Genomic DNA, 16,719 nt, shown 5'->3' with positions numbered 1-16,719 from the left:
TCTTCTCTCTTCTCCTCCTCCTCTTGCTCCTCCTCCTTCTCTTCTTCCTCCTCCTCCTCTTCCTCCTCCTCTTCCTTCTCTTCCTCTTTCTCCTCCTTCTTCTTCCTCTTCTTCTTCCTTCTTCTTTTTCTTTCCCTCTTCTTCCTCTTTCTCCTCCTTCCTCTTCTCCTTCTTCTTCCTCTTCATCTTGGTTTTCCTCCTGGTCTTCGTCTTCGTCTTCATCTTCATCTTCTCATTTTCTTCTTTCTTCTGAATAAAGACGGGGTCCCACCATGTTGCCAAGGCTGGTCTCAAACTCCTGAGCTCAGGTGATCCTCCAACCTTGGCCTCCCAAAGTGCTGGAATTACAGGTGTGAGCCATGATACCTGGCCCATTTCTTCTCAAATTTCTGCAGGCCTCTGAAATTATTCATAATTGGGAAGTTAAAATTTCTTCTTATTTTTTATTGTACAAGTAATACACAACCTTGAAGAATCTTGCAGACATAATCTTATTAATCTTTCAAGTGGCTGATCATTCAAAGTCAATTATACATTTGTTCAATGGGCACTTATTAAGCTCCTACTGTGTGGCAGGCAGTGGCTTAGGCACTGGGAATGCAATGTTGAATGAACACGTTTCTGACTCTTAAGTTGCTCACAACTCAAATGAAATATTATGGGAGTGGGGGGAAGATTCAGAGAGAAGAGAAATCTGTGTGCTTCTAAGGACCTCCTGGCCTGAGAGTGGAAATAAGGCCTATCCTGAGGATATAGGCAGACTCCTCAAAACAGGAACAGTAGGATCTATGGCAGGGGCCAGTGCTGGGGAAGGAACGTTTAGTTCCAACAGACTCCTGGAAGACTGGGTATGGAAGAGGGCTTAGGAAGAGAGGCGTGGGTGAGGAGATAAGGGAGGGGCCCTCCAAACAGAGAAATAGTCTGCCCAAAGCCTCAAAATAAGAGAGAGTGTGGGGGTGAAGGGGAGCAGCTGGACAGGAGAAACTGAGCTGGAGAGGGAAGGGGCTGAAGTCCATAAACATAGTGGGGTCATGGGCAGAGGCATCTTGAATTGATGGCTTGAGGGAAGCAGAGATGCAGAAATTCCAGAATGGAGCAAGTTAAGCCATCACCTCATGGTATTTCTGAGTCCATGTAAAGGAGTCACATAAAGGATGTGATATACTTTCTCATTCCCTGGAGGGACATTGATGAACCTTGGATACGGGATTCATTTGAATATGACTGCAACCCATACTGATAAGACACTGTGTTCCCCTTCACGCCCCTCCATTGTCTCTGGGAAGTTTCTCCCCATCTCACCTGTCCTGGCAGCAGGCCTGTCAGGGGTTGGGTAGGAAAGGGAAAGATGGGCAGAGGCTGCCCTAAGGGAAGGAGAGGAGGAGCAGACAGATGCAGTGTCCCACACTTGCAGTCAAGAGCCAAGAGCACAAGGACTAGGAAGGGAAGATGTGGGTGAAGAGCAGTGGGTGTAAAAACGACTTCAGAGTGTCCAGCTGGAAATGAGGAGATGTGAGTCAGAGGGCGTGGCGGCTGCTGGAGGCGGCCGTGGGAATCAGGAAGACAGTCACGTCAAGAGCTTGTTTATGCTCTTCTGGAGTCAAATCACTCTGGGGACTCTGAGCTCCAAGGACATTAATAAATAGGAGCCCACTCAGAGGAGGGCGACCAGGACAACAGTGGTGGAGAATCAGAAGCCTGGCCACAGGAGGACCCGTGAGAGGTCCTGGAGAGCAGTCTCTGGGGGAGATGTGGCAGCTAACTGCAAAGATTTGAAGAGCTTCCGTGGGACCACAGGAAGGGTGGCTGACTCTAGCCGATCACCCAGATAGGCAGTGTCTTTGCAGTTAGCTGCCACATATCCCTGAAAGGTGGACTTCTCCCCCACACGTGGGCAGGTCCTCTGCCCACCTTTCCCTTTCCTGGCCGTCCCCTGACAGGCCTGCTGCTAAGATAGGTGAGATGGGGAGAAACTTCTCAGAGAGAAAAGAGGGGTGTGCTTGGGAACACAGCGCCTTATCACTATGGGTTGATAGGATGTTTGCAGTTAGCTGCTGTATCCCTCCCCCAAAGACTTCTGGAGGAGTGTGCCTGGGAACACAATGTCTTATCGATATGGGTTGGTGTCCTATTCGAATGAATCCCGTATCCAAATTCCATCAATATCCCTTTGGAAAGCTACAGCAGATTTGGCTCAATATAAGAAGCACCTTTCTGTTGATCCTGACATGGGAGAGGCTACCTGGAGTGATCAAGTTTCAAGCAGAGATTGGCTAACCGTTTGGCAGGAGGTTGAGGGCGGGAGTGGAGATGGGTGGGGATATGTGTATGGATGCATCTCACATCTTTGCCGTCCTAAGAGTTCACGTGGTGGAGCCTGAGAGAAATTCTACTATCTGTGTTATACAGGAAGAATAAGGTCAGATGCCAGCCAACGCTAAAGTCACAAAGAGGCCAAGGGCCCTAGCCAGGACTGTAAAATGAGGCTAAGTTTTCTGGGAGCACAGGGTGTATTACAGGGCGTGGGTTTGATTATCCCTGGGACCATGCGTGCATGTGATATTCTAAGGGGATCCAGGTTGGCTCTGAGAAAAAGCGCAAGGGTAAGACCAACCACAGCTCACCTTTCCCATCCTCTCCTGGGAACAAGTTGAGATTGTCCCGGAAAATGTGGCCCTGCCTTTTCTCTTCGAATTATTGACTTTACCCGTCATGAAGGCCTGGGGGACAGATGGAGGGGACCATGTGCCTGAATCCGAAGAATATTGGAACAGAGATTCCACAGGGCAGGAGAAATAAAGACCAGAGAGGAGAGGAAGGCATCTCAATTTCTAAATGAGAGGTCTTGATTTGATGTTCTGTGTAAGAGGTAGTAACTCTCGGGACTTAAACGAAGAGGGCTGGCACTAAGACACTGGAGGAGATTTCCTGAAACAGACAATATTTCCATCAGAGACAATGAGAGCTCCCATCAGAAGAAAATGTCTCTCACTTTCAGCTCACCCCAGTGAAAATACCAATCAATTCTATAAACCATGCAGGAAATGCCCACATGTGCGTTATCTTGCCTGAGTCCCACTGTACCTGGGAGTGGGTTGGGGGGATCAGGTGTGTGGATCTGTGGTCCTTCCAGGGACCACAGAGTGCTCCATCTCTGCCCCTGATCAATGCCATTCCCACAAGGCAGATACTCAGAGGGAGAGCCAAGCGGGCCCATTCATGAATCAAACCAAGAAGCTGGCAGGAGGGAGCAAGCACCCGGGTTGGTGAGAGTCCCAGGGAAAGGCTGCCAGCTGCTCCTCACTCAGAGGCTGTGGCAAGGTGAGGTGCTCTGGAAATATAAATTTAATTCCACCAGCTTCTCATCTACAGAGATTTTGATCTGAGGACGTGGTGAACTGGAGGAGCAACCACTGACTCAGTAAAATTCTAACTCCATCTGACCTTGGACAAGGTGTGCGTTTCTGGGCTGGGAAAGTTCCTGGTCTAAGGAAGAGTCTCTTGAAAATGTCATCTCTTCTCAACTACCCAGCCCTTTGGCCCAGGATGCATCTTCAAACTAATGGCCATTTGCTCATTAATTTGGTCTCGGGGCAACAAATCCAACAAAATATTGGACATGACACTGAGCTGGAAGGTCCCTCTTCAAGAGACCTTGCCTTGGTTTTATCAGCTTTCTGATCAGTCCAGGAAACAGGATGTCTTCAGGCCCAGCAATGCTCTGTTGCAGGGCTGGCTGGGAATTCGGGGTGTTGGGAGGTTTTCTAGCCTGGAGAGGCTCAATTCCAAGTGGCCCAATCCCAAGCCTGGAAGGACTTGCAGGGGGTTCCAAGTGTGCATTCTGACCTCCATGCCTGCTCCATGTACTCAGCCCTCAGTGTTTGTGTCCCCCCACCCTGCAGAGCAGGCACTGCAGTGATGACAAAGGCTCCTTGCATCTGGCCCCAGCTCCCTCCAGCCTCAGGTGCACTCAGCATCCCTTCATCCACGGGATGGCCCCTAGGTTTCCTAGGGCAGATCCATGGACTCCTTAAGGCTTTCCCTCACAAGATGAGGGAATTGGGCCCATGTCAAGAGCTTAAATGTCCTGCTCCAGCGTTTTCACTGTTTTCAGTAAAGCAGGGGCTTGCTCTAAAGTTTTTTGTTTTTCTGATTATCGTATCAGCTTCTGGCTTTTGTCAAATGCGAGGGTGAGAGAAAATCTTTCCTTTTTTCTTTATCTATCCTCTGCTATACTTCAGTTTCCATGGAAAGTAGATAAAGCCCCCTTTTTACAGAGGAAGGAAACTTAGGCTTAGAGAGGGTCAGTGACCTGCCTAGAGAAATGCAGAGTCAGGAGCAGAGCCCAGGCCAGGAGGCCTCCATGGTTCAGGGTAAGAAAGAGGAGCCCCACTGCCTCTCTCCTCCACGCTCATGTTTGGTTTCCTCCTTCCCAGTCTCTGCTGTGCTCAGCCTTGCTAGTGAGTGACTCCTGGGGACCTCCTTCTTTGCTGTCTGTCCTAAACAGGGCTGCCCCTTGGTCCGCACCTTTCCCTCCTGCATAAGAAGCCTTGGCTCCTCCTCTGCTGCCCGGCTGCTTTCAACATCTCACCCCACCTCCCCACTGTCTGATTTATCTTCACTCCGCCCAGGCCTCAGCTCTCTTCACTCCCCTGGGATTTCCCTCTCCCATGTCCCCGGTGGAGTCCCTCAGGGCTGGGTGGCTTGTCATTGCATGTCTCTCAACTCTTCTCAGTCCCATCCCACAGAAAGCTCTCAAAACATCACCACACCTGCTCCTGCCCATGCCCCACAGCGAGCCCCTGGCAGCCTCATCTCAGTGATCAGTTCTGGGGTGTGTGTGTGTGTGAGTCCTTGGGTGGGAGGTGTTTTGGTGCTTTGTAATCCAACACTGCTGGGGTAACTCTCAAGTATAAGCGGCCATGTGGGAGGCTGGGAGGGCATCAAAAGACACAGGGGACTTAGTCTTGCTTTCAAAAGGCTTACAGAGTGATTGAGGGGCCAGGAAACACACAAGCACATGCGTGAAAATAAGCCAATCAATGCCTCAATATATACTGAGGCTGGCAGCAACTGGGCTTGGGAAAAGAGACCAACAGGGCACTTGCCAGGTGTGAATCGAGGAAAACTTCCTGGAGGAGGCGAGATCTGGACCTGTCCACTGCCTGCTTGAGCAAGAGATGAAGGCGTTTCCCCGCAAGGCCTGATGGACTGAAAACAGATTCAGGACCAAATGCTTAGGAATTGCGATCTTTGGTGGCCCAGAGCTTGACTATGGGTAGGGATGTGTGGCAAGTTGCCAAGGCAACCGGAAGGCCTTTCAGAGAAGAGAAGAGTAGAAGTGGGCTTGGAAGACAGAAACAGGGATAGAAAGGGAAGAAAAGGGTCGAACAGTCTGGGCAAGGCATAGGAGCGAAGGGGTCCAGGCGGGAGGCCAGGAGAGTGGGTGAGCAGGGCAAGATATAGGAGGTGCAGGTGGTGCAGGAAGGCCGATGACAGAAGGAGCCCACGCGAGGCAGCAGGCTTGGACTCCAGAGTGAGGCAAGCATGGCTTGTCAGTTACCTGCTGGATGACCTTGGGGACATATTTCAACCTCTATAAACCTAAGTTGCCTTTTCTTTAAAATGGGGCTAAGGGCTCCTACCACACAGACTTTGTGTGGTATTTAAACGCAACGTGGCTCCTAACATGTAGTTGCTGCCTGTAGATGTTAGTGTCTCTTTCTCTCTCATTTTGTCTTTATTATATGAATGCACAGTACATAAGTAAGCCAGGAGAGAGTATGTGGCTCACGCCTTTTCTGCACGTGGTTTTTAATTTCCCACACACCCACCCTGATCCTGGAGACTCACAGGAGACGACGGGCCTGGTCTGGCGGCACTGCAGCTCCAGCCCTGTTGGGCTGCCTCGAAAGTGGGCAGTGGAAAAAGAATAGGAGTTTGATTCAGCAACGGGAAGAGTCTTAGGAATTGACTTATGACTTGGACACTTCTAAAAAAAATGTTTACTTCTTTGGGCCTGTGCTTTCTCTTCTCTGTGAGGCAGGTTAGATGGTGTGATCTCTGAGGCGCCATGGATGGGAACATTCTGTAATTCTCTGTATACTCATTGACAGGGCCCACTTGTCTCGCTTTGGTCTTCCCCAGTTCAGGAGGACTATCACTTGAATTGACATCAGAAAACCCAGGTTCTGATCCCAGATGTGTCTTTTCCTAGCTGGAATGTCTAGAGGAAGCCACTTAATCTCTCTTGGAATCAGTTTTCTGTTTCATAAAATGGGTTGAGAACAGCTCGATTGCCCAGTTCTCAGGGCTCTTGTGGGGATGCTCTTTGTGTATGTGTTTGGTGGGGTGAGCTGTGCAAATGTAAGCTATGGTGAGGTTGACAGCGCTTATTCCTTTCAGCCCTGCATTTCTCCCTTCTCACAGGAGCACCGGGAGTAGGTTTTGCAGCTCTCTAGTTGCCTGCCAATTCCCTGACCATCCAAATCTTTGATTTTTCTGAATGTCAGTTTCTTTGTTCAAAGACGGGAGTGTGGATCACTGCCAAGATTTGTTTTTGGCTGGCACACACATGCACACAAACATGCATGCACACACATGCACACAAACATGTGTGCACAGACTCACACTCCTCCAAAATGCTAGAAGGAATCGATTGTGCAGAACAATATGTCTCATGAGGGAGTATGCTGAACTAAAATAATTTTGATTACCTGTCAGAAAATGATTAGGCAACAGTCATTACTATACCGAGACTGTCCCAGTCCCCATTGTTCCCAACAAGACCGAATTACTCATTCCCTAAAGAGATGGTTGGTTTAGCAGACGAAGGATTTTAGCGCTAGGACAGAGTTCCAGAAAGCAGTGCCATGGTGATGGCGAGGGAGATGGGGAGCAGGGAGTGGTGAGGAGCACATTCTGGAGGAGAGTCTAGGGCAAAAGCTGGGAGGAGAAGAGGGACCAGGCTTGATGGCGAAGAGTACAATGGAGAGGACAGACACAGCCATCCCAATTCAGAGCCACAGGGCAATGGGTCCAGATGGTCTTCACAGGCTCCCTTTCTGCCATAGATCTTGCACACTATAGTGGAGACTTCCCATGTACATCTATGATTTACCACTTACAGAGTTGCTTGGAGCCAGCCGAAGTTAGAGCTGGCTTCTCCCCTTTGAGTCCTCAATTCTGTGTTTATGTGCAAGCCTGGGGAGCATGCCAGGCTTCTAAGAAGTCTTCAAATGAAAGCCTGCATGGGGTTCTGGTCTGTCCAGATCTCAGTGCCACTATTATCCATAGATATTGATCAAGTGCTGCTCTCTAGGAAGGCCCCTGAAGTTTTCTGGTCCATTGCAACGCATGCCGGGTGCTCTTCCACCTGGATGGAAGTAAAATCTCCTCACTAAACTCTGCACCATCAAAGTCCCTTTCTCAGAGTGAACTGAAGAAGCACTTCCCAAGTGCTTGCATGTGGCAGGAGCCGAGGATTCAGAGTGCTGAAACAGGCCTGCTGCCCTCAGAGCCCTCTGTGGTGGGGCATTTCGCGTGTTGTCTGGCTTCACTCACAGCAGGCAGGGTGACTTGAATTCGGCTGCTGTGCTGTCGTACAACATGCTGTTCAGGACCTTGCACACTATAGCTAGGTATCCTTGCTTCAGATCCCAGCCACACCAACTGTGTAGACTTGATCAGGTTATTCAACCCCTGTGCCTCGGTTTCCTCATTTTACAAATGGGGAGAAAAATAGCATCTATCTCAAAGTTGTGAAAATTAAGCAAATTAATACATATGTGCTATGTAGAACAGTGCCTGGTGCATGGTCAGTTTTTGATACATGTTAGCTATTACCATTATCTCCAGGAACAATTTAAACTTCTCAGATCAGGCTCTCCAGACACCTGTCATTGTCCTCCCTTCCAAATCTTCATTTATTTCTCTCTCTTTATAGTCCAGTGTGAGGCTTGAATCACCTGTCCAGTCTCACCTCCACCCCTGTGCTTTACAAGCTGTACTAGAGCTTCTGTCTACTCATCTCACTGCTCCATGGGCTTTTTCATGCGCAGGGATTTGGATGCTGACCATTGCCACCTGTTTTCTGTTGCTGGTGTCTGTCTCCTGCTCTGTCTTTGAAGAAAAGGAACAACTGAGAAACAGAGAAAACAAAAAATGTCTCTCCCTTCTAGTCCTTCCAGACCATCTACCCATCCATCTTGTTCAACAACAGCTTCTCTTCCTTTAATTAATCAATGTATATTTATAAAGCTTCTATTTATAAAGACCTTTTAATCTTTTAGTTATTAAAGCCCTTACTCTGTCAGGATGTAACTGAGTGAGCTCTGGAGTTTGGAAAGCAGATCTTAGAAACGGACTAGAGAGCTCCTTCTGAGATCCTTGCTTCTTCTGAGATCCAAGCATGGGGAATTGCACCTGCTGTGCATGGTGAGAGAGTGTGCTTAGTAGTTCACAAGGGCAAGGTAAGAATGCAAACTTGCATGCCTTTGTGATGGGGGTTATGAAATCCTACCAAGAAATACCAGGTATCAGATGTGGGGTCCTGTTTTCCCAAAGTCACAAATGCTTGAAGGAAGATCTTGTCTGATAATAATTACCACATGAACCAACCTTGCATGCACAGCAATTTTGAGAGCCCATCCTGGGAGCTAGGTGTGTAGTGTTTATCGTATTGTTGAGGCTCGTAAAAATCTTGTATGGCTGCAGGCAAGCCAAACCCTTGAGAGGCACTGCATCTCCGCTGACTCTGGAGGACTGAGCCCAGTTTTCTCCAGTATATAAGGGAAAGTCTCTGTGCTTGGTGTAGAGGAGTGCTTAGCTCCTTCCCTTACTCTACCTTGCTCCTACTTTTCTCTAAGTCAACATGAGTCGGCAGTTTAGTTCCAGGTCTGGGTATCGAAGCGGAGGGGGCTTCAGCTCTGGCTCTGCTGGGATAATCAACTACCAGCGCAAGACCACCAGCAGCTCCACACGCCGCAGTGGAGGAGGTGGTGGGAGATTTTCAAGCTGCGGTGGCGGTGGTGGTGGTAGCTTTGGTGGTGGTGGCGGTTTTGGAAGTCGGAGTCTTGTTAACCTTGGTGGCAGTAAAAGTATCTCCATAAGTGTGGCTAGAGGAGGTGGACGTGGTAGTGGGTTTGGTGGTGGTTATGGTGGTGGCGGCTTTGGTGGTGGTGGCTTTGGTGGTGGTGGCTTCGGTGGTGGTGGCTTCGGGGGTGGTGGCTTTGGTGGTTTTGGCAGTGGTGGTGGTTTTGGTGGAGGTGGCTTTGGGGTTGGTGGATATGGGGGTGGTTTTGGGCCTGTCATCCCCCCGGGTGGCATACAGGAAGTCACCATCAACCAGAGCCTTCTTCAGCCCCTCAATGTGGAGATAGACCCTGAGATCCAAAAAGTGAAGTCTCGAGAAAGGGAGCAAATCAAGTCACTCAACAACCAGTTTGCCTCCTTCATTGACAAGGTGAGTTTCTCTGCTCAGTGCACTGGGAGAGCTGCTGCTGGTCCACTTGGGATTGGTGTAGTCAAAATACATGTGGCTTTGAACCTCAAGTTTCAATGTTTCCATGATTAAAAGGATGCTTTGTGGAATGGTCTCCCAGGAGATGTCAGAAGTATGCCTGTGAATGGTATAATGCCTCTCTCTTGCACAAAGGGGTCTGTGGTCTACCTAAAGATGAGGCAGTGTGACATTTACATTTAAGTGTTTTTTATTCAGATCTTGAGCTGAGTTGGGATTCATATCTGTTGAATGAAGATAATGTAAATGGGGTGAACTGAACTTTCCAGGGTGCAAATAAGAACCCTGGAAAGGTTTTCCTTACCATAGAAAGGGAGCTGAGTGTGAATGTAGTATAGAGTGCTGTTGTAGCAGAATATATGCCGTAAGTCAGTGCCAAACATCTTTTGCTGTCAGAGGGGAGCTCTGCCTTCCAGTAATTTTACATTGGTACTGGATGAGGGTAGAGTTTTTAAAAATACTAATACTTCCAAGAATAAGCTCTAAAAAAACCACATAAACCATTTTTTAACTTTTTGCTTTATCATTACTGTCAATCCAAGGTTATCCACAATAAATTTCAAATCCAATTTTGAATTTTCCTGACATACTTGTGAAGTGTGTGTGTGCCTAGGGGATGCAAATCAGTTTTTATGGTAATATACCTAACAAAATTTTGGAAGGCAGATCTCTTAAGTAACATGCATCTATTTCAAAACATAATTGCAATAATTCTATATGTGCTTTGCTGTTGGTAATTGTATAGTTACTCCCTTTAAGACTTCTGTGAATTAACGAGTTGGGTTTTGTTGTACAGATGATGTTAACTGGAACGTCTTCTTCCTATTTCTCTGTCTTGGCCAGAAGATAGGAATTGAAGTTCTTTTCCAAATGAGGTACAGGCCTCCATCTCTGGGACCCCATTTCTGCATCAGGAATAATGGGGTCTTGTGGTTTTAGGTGAGGTTCCTGGAGCAGCAGAACCAGGTACTGCAAACAAAATGGGAGCTGCTGCAGCAGGTGGATACCTCCACCAGAACCCATAATTTGGAGCCCTACTTTGAGTCATTCATCAACAACCTCAGAAGGACAGTGGACCAGCTGAAGAGTGATCAATCCCGGATGGATTCGGAACTGAAGAACATGCAGGACATGGTGGAGGATTACCGGAACAAGTAAGGGAGCCTGGCTGGGCAGCTCTTAACTCTTGCTCTAAAAGAGTTCCAGAAAGTGATAAGCTAAGATCATGAAGCAGTATGTAGCTATGTCTTTTCTTAGCTTAGAGGCATGTCAATTTGGCATTTTCAGAAATCTTCATTTTCTCGGGAGATGGAAATAGTCTAGTGGTTTTATTGCTCAGCGGAAAGGAGTGGCCAATGTGTCCTGGGCTCATAATAGAAAGGCAGTGATGGGCAACATCCCTTTAGTCTGGAATGCTGGACTTCAGGTCTTACCTCCTCTGAATCTCCTAATCATTTCTGCTTTCCTGCAGGTATGAGGATGAGATCAATAAGCGGACAAATGCAGAGAATGAATTTGTGACCATCAAGAAGGTGAGCAGATTCTGTAGGATGGAACTCATATTTGAAATACATAATGGAAGAGGGTCTCCAATTACTAAGCAGAAAGCAGCCATGATATGGAGAGCCAGGTAGTAGACCCAAGGAGTATCTGGAGTGGAGCTATATTTTCACATCATCAGGGACCTGGACTGATCCAGGCACTTGGCTTCTCCATATTTCCCATCACCTTACATAGTAAGTGGAGAGGCAGGTTCTCAGTAAGCCAGGCATGTTCCCTTGATGGTGCTATTCAGGGGTGGAGCAGCTGGGGAATTGTGATCTATCTGGAGTAAAATAGCGTGAAGTTGCCCCACGGCTCCTTTTCTGTTTGGAGAACCCCCACACAGGCAGTGAGAGGGACTTGCCCTGGAGAGAATGTGACCTCATGATGCCCTTTGTTCCTCTAGGATGTGGATGCTGCTTATATGGCCAAGGTGGACCTTCAGGCCAAGCTTAACAACTTGCAGCAGGAAATTGATTTCCTTACAGCACTCTACCAAGCAGTAAGTCTTCCCATTTCAACCAAGTTTATCTAAATGGAGAGTTTTTAAGCCTGCACGCACCAGATTCAGAAGAATAGAGATTTCTCTCTGTCTCCTGGCCGTGTTCTCCAATTTGTTTTCTGCTTTAGCTGTGTGAGAGTCACTGACCTATTGTGTCTTGCAGGAGTTGTCTCAGATGCAGACTCAAATCAGTGAAACAAATGTCATCCTCTCTATGGACAACAACCGCAGTCTTGACCTGGACAGCATCATTGCTGAGGTCAAGGCCCAGTACGAGGAGATCGCCCAGAAGAGCAAAGCTGAGGCCGAGTCCTTGTACCAGAGCAAGGTGAGTGGGCTGAAGGCCTCGCAGTTTCCCTAAGATGGCTTGTCTTGCTACCCTGTGTTATCTCATGTCTGTGTGCCTGTGCCATGCTGGGTCCTGCCCACGTTTAACAAATGCGATCTACCATCTTTAGTATGAAGAGCTGCAGATCACTGCTGGCAGACATGGGGATACTGTGAAAAATTCAAAGATGGAAATATCTGAGCTGAATCGTGTGATCCAGAGACTTAGATCTGAAATCGACAATGTCAAGAAGCAGGTATGTGCTTCCTCCTTCCAGCACTCAGCTGTATGGAATGGGGGCAACCCTCAGGTGAAGGGCGGGTGCTTTCCTGGTTTTGAATCTTGCAATTCATACCGAGGCTACATTATTACCCCTGGTTCCTTTGGTGCCTATGCTAGTTTCCAGAATGCAGCCAACATGCTAGGTTCTCTTTAGGGAAATTTGTGAGAATGGTCTACTAGAGAAAGATGGGATGGTCAGTGTGAGTGATCTAGCCTATGACCCAAAGTGGACTTAAGAGATGGGGAGTGAGAGGAAAGGTAGTCAGGAGTCTTTAGAGTAGACATTTAGAAGAATGTCAAGTCTGTAAGGGTTGTAGGAGCCTTGACTCAGGGCCAATATAGGCTGTTGCATTAACCCTAAAGTCTTTTAAGGAAGTCAGCGTGGTGATGCATTACCCGGAGGTGGGTGTGAGATGACGTAAGGCCCAGTGGTTCTGTTCGAGCCACTATTGGCCTCACTGGAGTGTGGAGATCAATGGGATGAGGACGCCAAGGGGGGAATGCATAATACGAGAGGGTGTCATGTGTGGATTCTCTGTTTTTCAGATTGGCAACTTGCAGCAATCCATCAGTGATGCCGAGCAGCGTGGCGAGAATGCCCTCAAGGATGCCAAGAACAAGCTGAATGACCTGGAGGATGCCCTGCAGCAGGCCAAGGAGGACCTGGCCCGGCTGCTGCGTGACTACCAGGAGCTGATGAACACCAAGCTGGCCCTGGATCTGGAGATCGCCACCTACAGGACCCTCCTGGAGGGAGAGGAAAGCAGGTGAGGAAGGGTTGCTGGAAGTCAAACCTCTTCTCATGGTCTTGCTTCCTTGCAAGCTGACTGTTGTTGAAGACACAGCCATCTGATTGCAGCTTGTCCTAGGTATGGGGAAATGAAAGGTACATGGAGCAGGAGGAAAGATCTAGTTTCACTTTGGAAGCTGGAGTGCCAGCTGTTTATTTTTCTTTCTAGGGATATAAGATATCTGGAAGAGCTTTGAGATGGAGCAAATTATTCTTTATCTGTGCTGCCTCAGATGGCATCTGGACTAAAGTCAGCACCTTTAGAGGTGACTTTCACTGGCTGCAAGGCTCTTGTCTCATGTATATGGGAATTTCTCCTTGTTTGTACTCTTGCTGAGAAAAATGACAGGGTTGGGAGGCCAGAAGGGACTGGATAAAATTTCAGATCGAGTGCATTGGAGAGGTCCCAGATGGGGAGAGTCTTCAAGGTGGTGGAGCCAGGAATGGGGAAGGGGTTTGTGAAGCTGGAGTGTCCTGAGGAATTTTCTTCTTTTCTGCTACAGGATGTCTGGAGAGTGTGCCCCGAACGTGAGTGTGTGTAAGTACAAGCCGATTTCTCAGGAGCACGTGTGGGCTTTGCTGGGTTGGAAAGGGAATTGAGGTTGAAAATAACTGAGCCTCCTCTTGCAGCTGTGAACACAAGCCACACCACCATCAGTGGAGGTGGTGGCCGAGGAGGTGGCGGTGGCGGCTACGGCTCCGGAGGTGGTAGCTATGGTTCTGGAGGCGGCGGCGGCAGCCGTGGAGGCTACGGCTCTGGAGGTGGCAGCTATGGCTCCGGAGGTAGCAGCTATGGCTCCGGAGGTGGCAGCTACGGCTCTGGAGGTGGTGGCGGTGGCCACAGCAGCTATGGCTCCGGAAGCAGCAGTGGGGGCCACAGAGGAGGCTCTGGCAGCTCAGGGGGCAGGGTCTCTGGCGGTGGGAGCTCTGGAGGCTCCTCAGGAGGCCGGGGATCCAGCTCTGGGGGTGTCAAGTCCTCTGGTGGCAGTTCCAGCGTGAAGTTTGTTTCTACCACTTATTCCGGAGTAACCAGATAAAGAGATGCCCTCTGTCTCGTTAGCTCTAGTTCTCCCCCAGCATCACTAACACATATGCTTGGCAAGACCAAGGTCGATCTGTCCCAGCCTTACTGGAGAAAAGAGCTATGGTTAGTTACACTGGCTCATCCTATTCCCCCAGCTCTTTCTTTTCTGTTGTTTCTCAATGGAGTATTCAGATCAGTGACAATCTCAGTCCCCTGGCTATGATTCTGCTTTGTGCTTTCCCTGAGAAACAGCTCAGCAATACACACACGTGACATTTCAAAGCACCTCCTAAAGCCAGTCAGAATAGGACCAGTTAGACCCAGGGCGTGGGCAGCTCCTTAGTATCCTATCTCTGTGCTGTTTTGATTTTGTACATAAGGTGTAAGCAAGTTGTTTGTCTTTTATTGGAGAGGTCTTAAACTCCCTGTTCCCTTGTTTTGCTGCAATAAACTGCATTTGAAATCCTCCATGAGGCTTGATCTCCTTTGTTTATGGCACTGTCTAACCTGGATGGGTGTTTTGTGGGGTAAAAGAATACACTAGAGCCACATGGCATGTGGGAGAGTCGGACACACAAACACGAGAAAAATGCAGAGGCCAACCAGGTAACATTTCACTAGAGTGGAATCACAGAGAGGGAGCAAGCGCTTTCACAGACAGTGGGGGTATTGTGGAGAATGGGAGAGCCCAGGTGGCAGGTTTTATTTATTTGAGAAGGCTTTCTTGAAAGGGGCAGTGAGCAAGCAGGTTGGGAGGGAAAGGTGTGGCATAGAGAGGAAGGGAAAGTATTGCATGGAAAAGTAATTCTTCATGTGGAACAGCCAGTAGTGAGGGGCATGAGTAATACAGGGTCAGCAATTACTGCAGCCAGAATACAGACTTTGGCTTGGGGAGTTCAACAACTAAGAGTGGTTAATAGAGAGTTGGATATCCCATTTCCTTCTCTTTCTGTGTCACTACCCAAAGCTCCGCCTAATCTAAGAAGATCCCTTGTTGACACATAGTTCATACTTGTGAAGTAGTACAACAGGATAGCATAGTGGCCAGGGCATGGACATCTGAACTCAGATATGCTGGGTTTGAATCTTACCATCACCACTTACTAGTTCTGTGATACAGTGCAAGTTACAGACATCTCTGCACCTCAGTTTTAGTATGTCTAAAATGGGGATGATAATGACTTCCTTGTGGGAGTTATAGTGAAGATTGAATAGAACTTACTGTGTGGCTGAGTGCCTAGTAAGTACTCAGTAAGTGTCAGTTTTAATAACAATGATGATGAGGATGAGGAGGATGGTGATGATAAGGACATAACACTACTTGTGGGACTCCATACAGCTCAGTAGATGCTTGCTCAAAGAAACAAGTTAACATCAACTTTGTAATGGTTCTGTGACCATGAAAAAGGCAATCAATTTCTCTGAGGATCAACTTCCTTAGCTTCCAATTAGGAAGAGTTTTCTTGGTGCCATAGTCCCAGCAGGCTAACGGAATAAAGACAGTGTAGATCACTATGCATTATGTGAGCACAACTCAGGTGAGCTCTATTCTTCCTTCTCAGTTATCCCTTCTGTAGGGACCCCAGTGTCCCTGCTGTCTTTCTGAGTCCTGAACTGGGAAACACAGAGTGTCTTGGCCACACCATCACTTGGCCACCTGCATGCTTTCCTCTGCAGGCTTGAAGCACAGCTGGGTCTTGGATAGCCTCAGACACTGACACAGCTGTCTAGTTGTTACCGGAAAACACTGGGAAATCAACCCTTTTGTTACACACATGGAAACTAGCCTTTTCCCTGAGCCAAATTCCTTAAACTCTTCTATAAAACTCTGTAACCTAACTCCTTAACTGCAGATGTACCCAGCCAGAACATCCCTCATCTCACTGTCCGGCATGAGGATGCTGCACTCCGCTCTGAACGTTTGCTCTCCTGTTAAATACTGCAGAACAACAACCCTGGCATTTAGTGCTTCTTTTTTGGAATCTCACCTGGTCCCATCGTGGGATGGTTTGACGGTTTGGGGCAATTCCTCATGGAAATTCCCCTGCTGTCACTGTCACCATGAGTCCAGCACTGGGTTCGGCTAGATGAAACACCTTCATCAGATCATTTCCGTTTGGACTGATGTGAGGATTTGAATGCACTGTGGTGGACTAGAAAGAATAAGGAACTGTACTATGTAAAGGGCAGACAAAGAAAGTAATCTATAGCTTGCAGGATGTGTAGATCCTTGGATTGACTTGGCCATCCTGAGCCTCAGTTGTCTTGTAGGGGAAATGGGGATGAGAATATTTGCCTTTAGACATCAAGAGGAAAAGAAACATAATGTGAAAATGTTTGTGAATTGTGAATGTATTATGCAGAAGTAGTTAAAATAATGAAAAGGGAGTGACAAAAAAGTAAAAGGCAGCTGGCTGCTCAGGGCCTCCGTGGAGGGAAGTACCTTGATGTGGTCACTGTGGCTCAGTGACAGCTCTGTGGGAACGGGAAATTGATTAGTAGTGCACCCAAAGTTGAATCTGCTCCTGCGTACTGATTTATGGGCTTATGGGGAAAGATGCTGAGTTACATAGCAGGTGCATCTGCTCTATCCACTTAATGAATGGCCCTGATTTATGGGAACCAAACACAAGAGTTGATAGGTGTGTCAACCAGAATGTCTATGCATTAGCTTGTGGGGAAACACCTCCTTTTAGTGACTGAAATACCATCTTGTTATCAAGAGATCTGG

The 16,719-nt window shown here is 48.0% G+C and overlaps 1 protein-coding gene across 2 annotated transcripts; it reads left to right on the top strand.

Annotated features, from left to right (window-relative positions):
- Positions 1–8,780: 8,780 nt before the first annotated feature.
- On the top strand, positions 8,781–14,456 carry KRT1 (keratin 1). Of its 2 annotated transcripts, XM_037728970.1 has the most exons (10): positions 8,781–9,463; positions 10,460–10,674; positions 10,992–11,052; positions 11,469–11,564; positions 11,728–11,892; positions 12,023–12,148; positions 12,721–12,941; positions 13,468–13,502; positions 13,595–13,654; positions 13,712–14,456. In XM_037728970.1, exons 1-10 carry the CDS (start codon positions 8,873–8,875, stop codon positions 13,999–14,001), a joined length of 1,860 nt encoding a protein of 619 aa, XP_037584898.1. In that variant the 5' UTR covers positions 8,781–8,872; the 3' UTR covers positions 14,002–14,456. The 2 variants fall into 2 exon arrangements, with proteins under 2 accessions (XP_037584898.1, XP_017357224.1); XM_017501735.2 differs by having other exon boundaries at positions 13,595–14,456.
- The last annotated feature ends 2,263 nt before the right edge of the window (positions 14,457–16,719 follow it).

The sequence above is a fragment of the Cebus imitator genome, unplaced genomic scaffold (genome assembly GCF_001604975.1).
Source record: "Cebus imitator isolate Cc_AM_T3 unplaced genomic scaffold, Cebus_imitator-1.0 Scaffold285, whole genome shotgun sequence".
Classification (NCBI taxonomy): Eukaryota; Metazoa; Chordata; class Mammalia; order Primates; family Cebidae; genus Cebus; species Cebus imitator.
The sequence above is the reverse complement of the archived record's forward strand: the minus strand, read 5'-3'. Positions and strand labels throughout refer to the sequence as shown.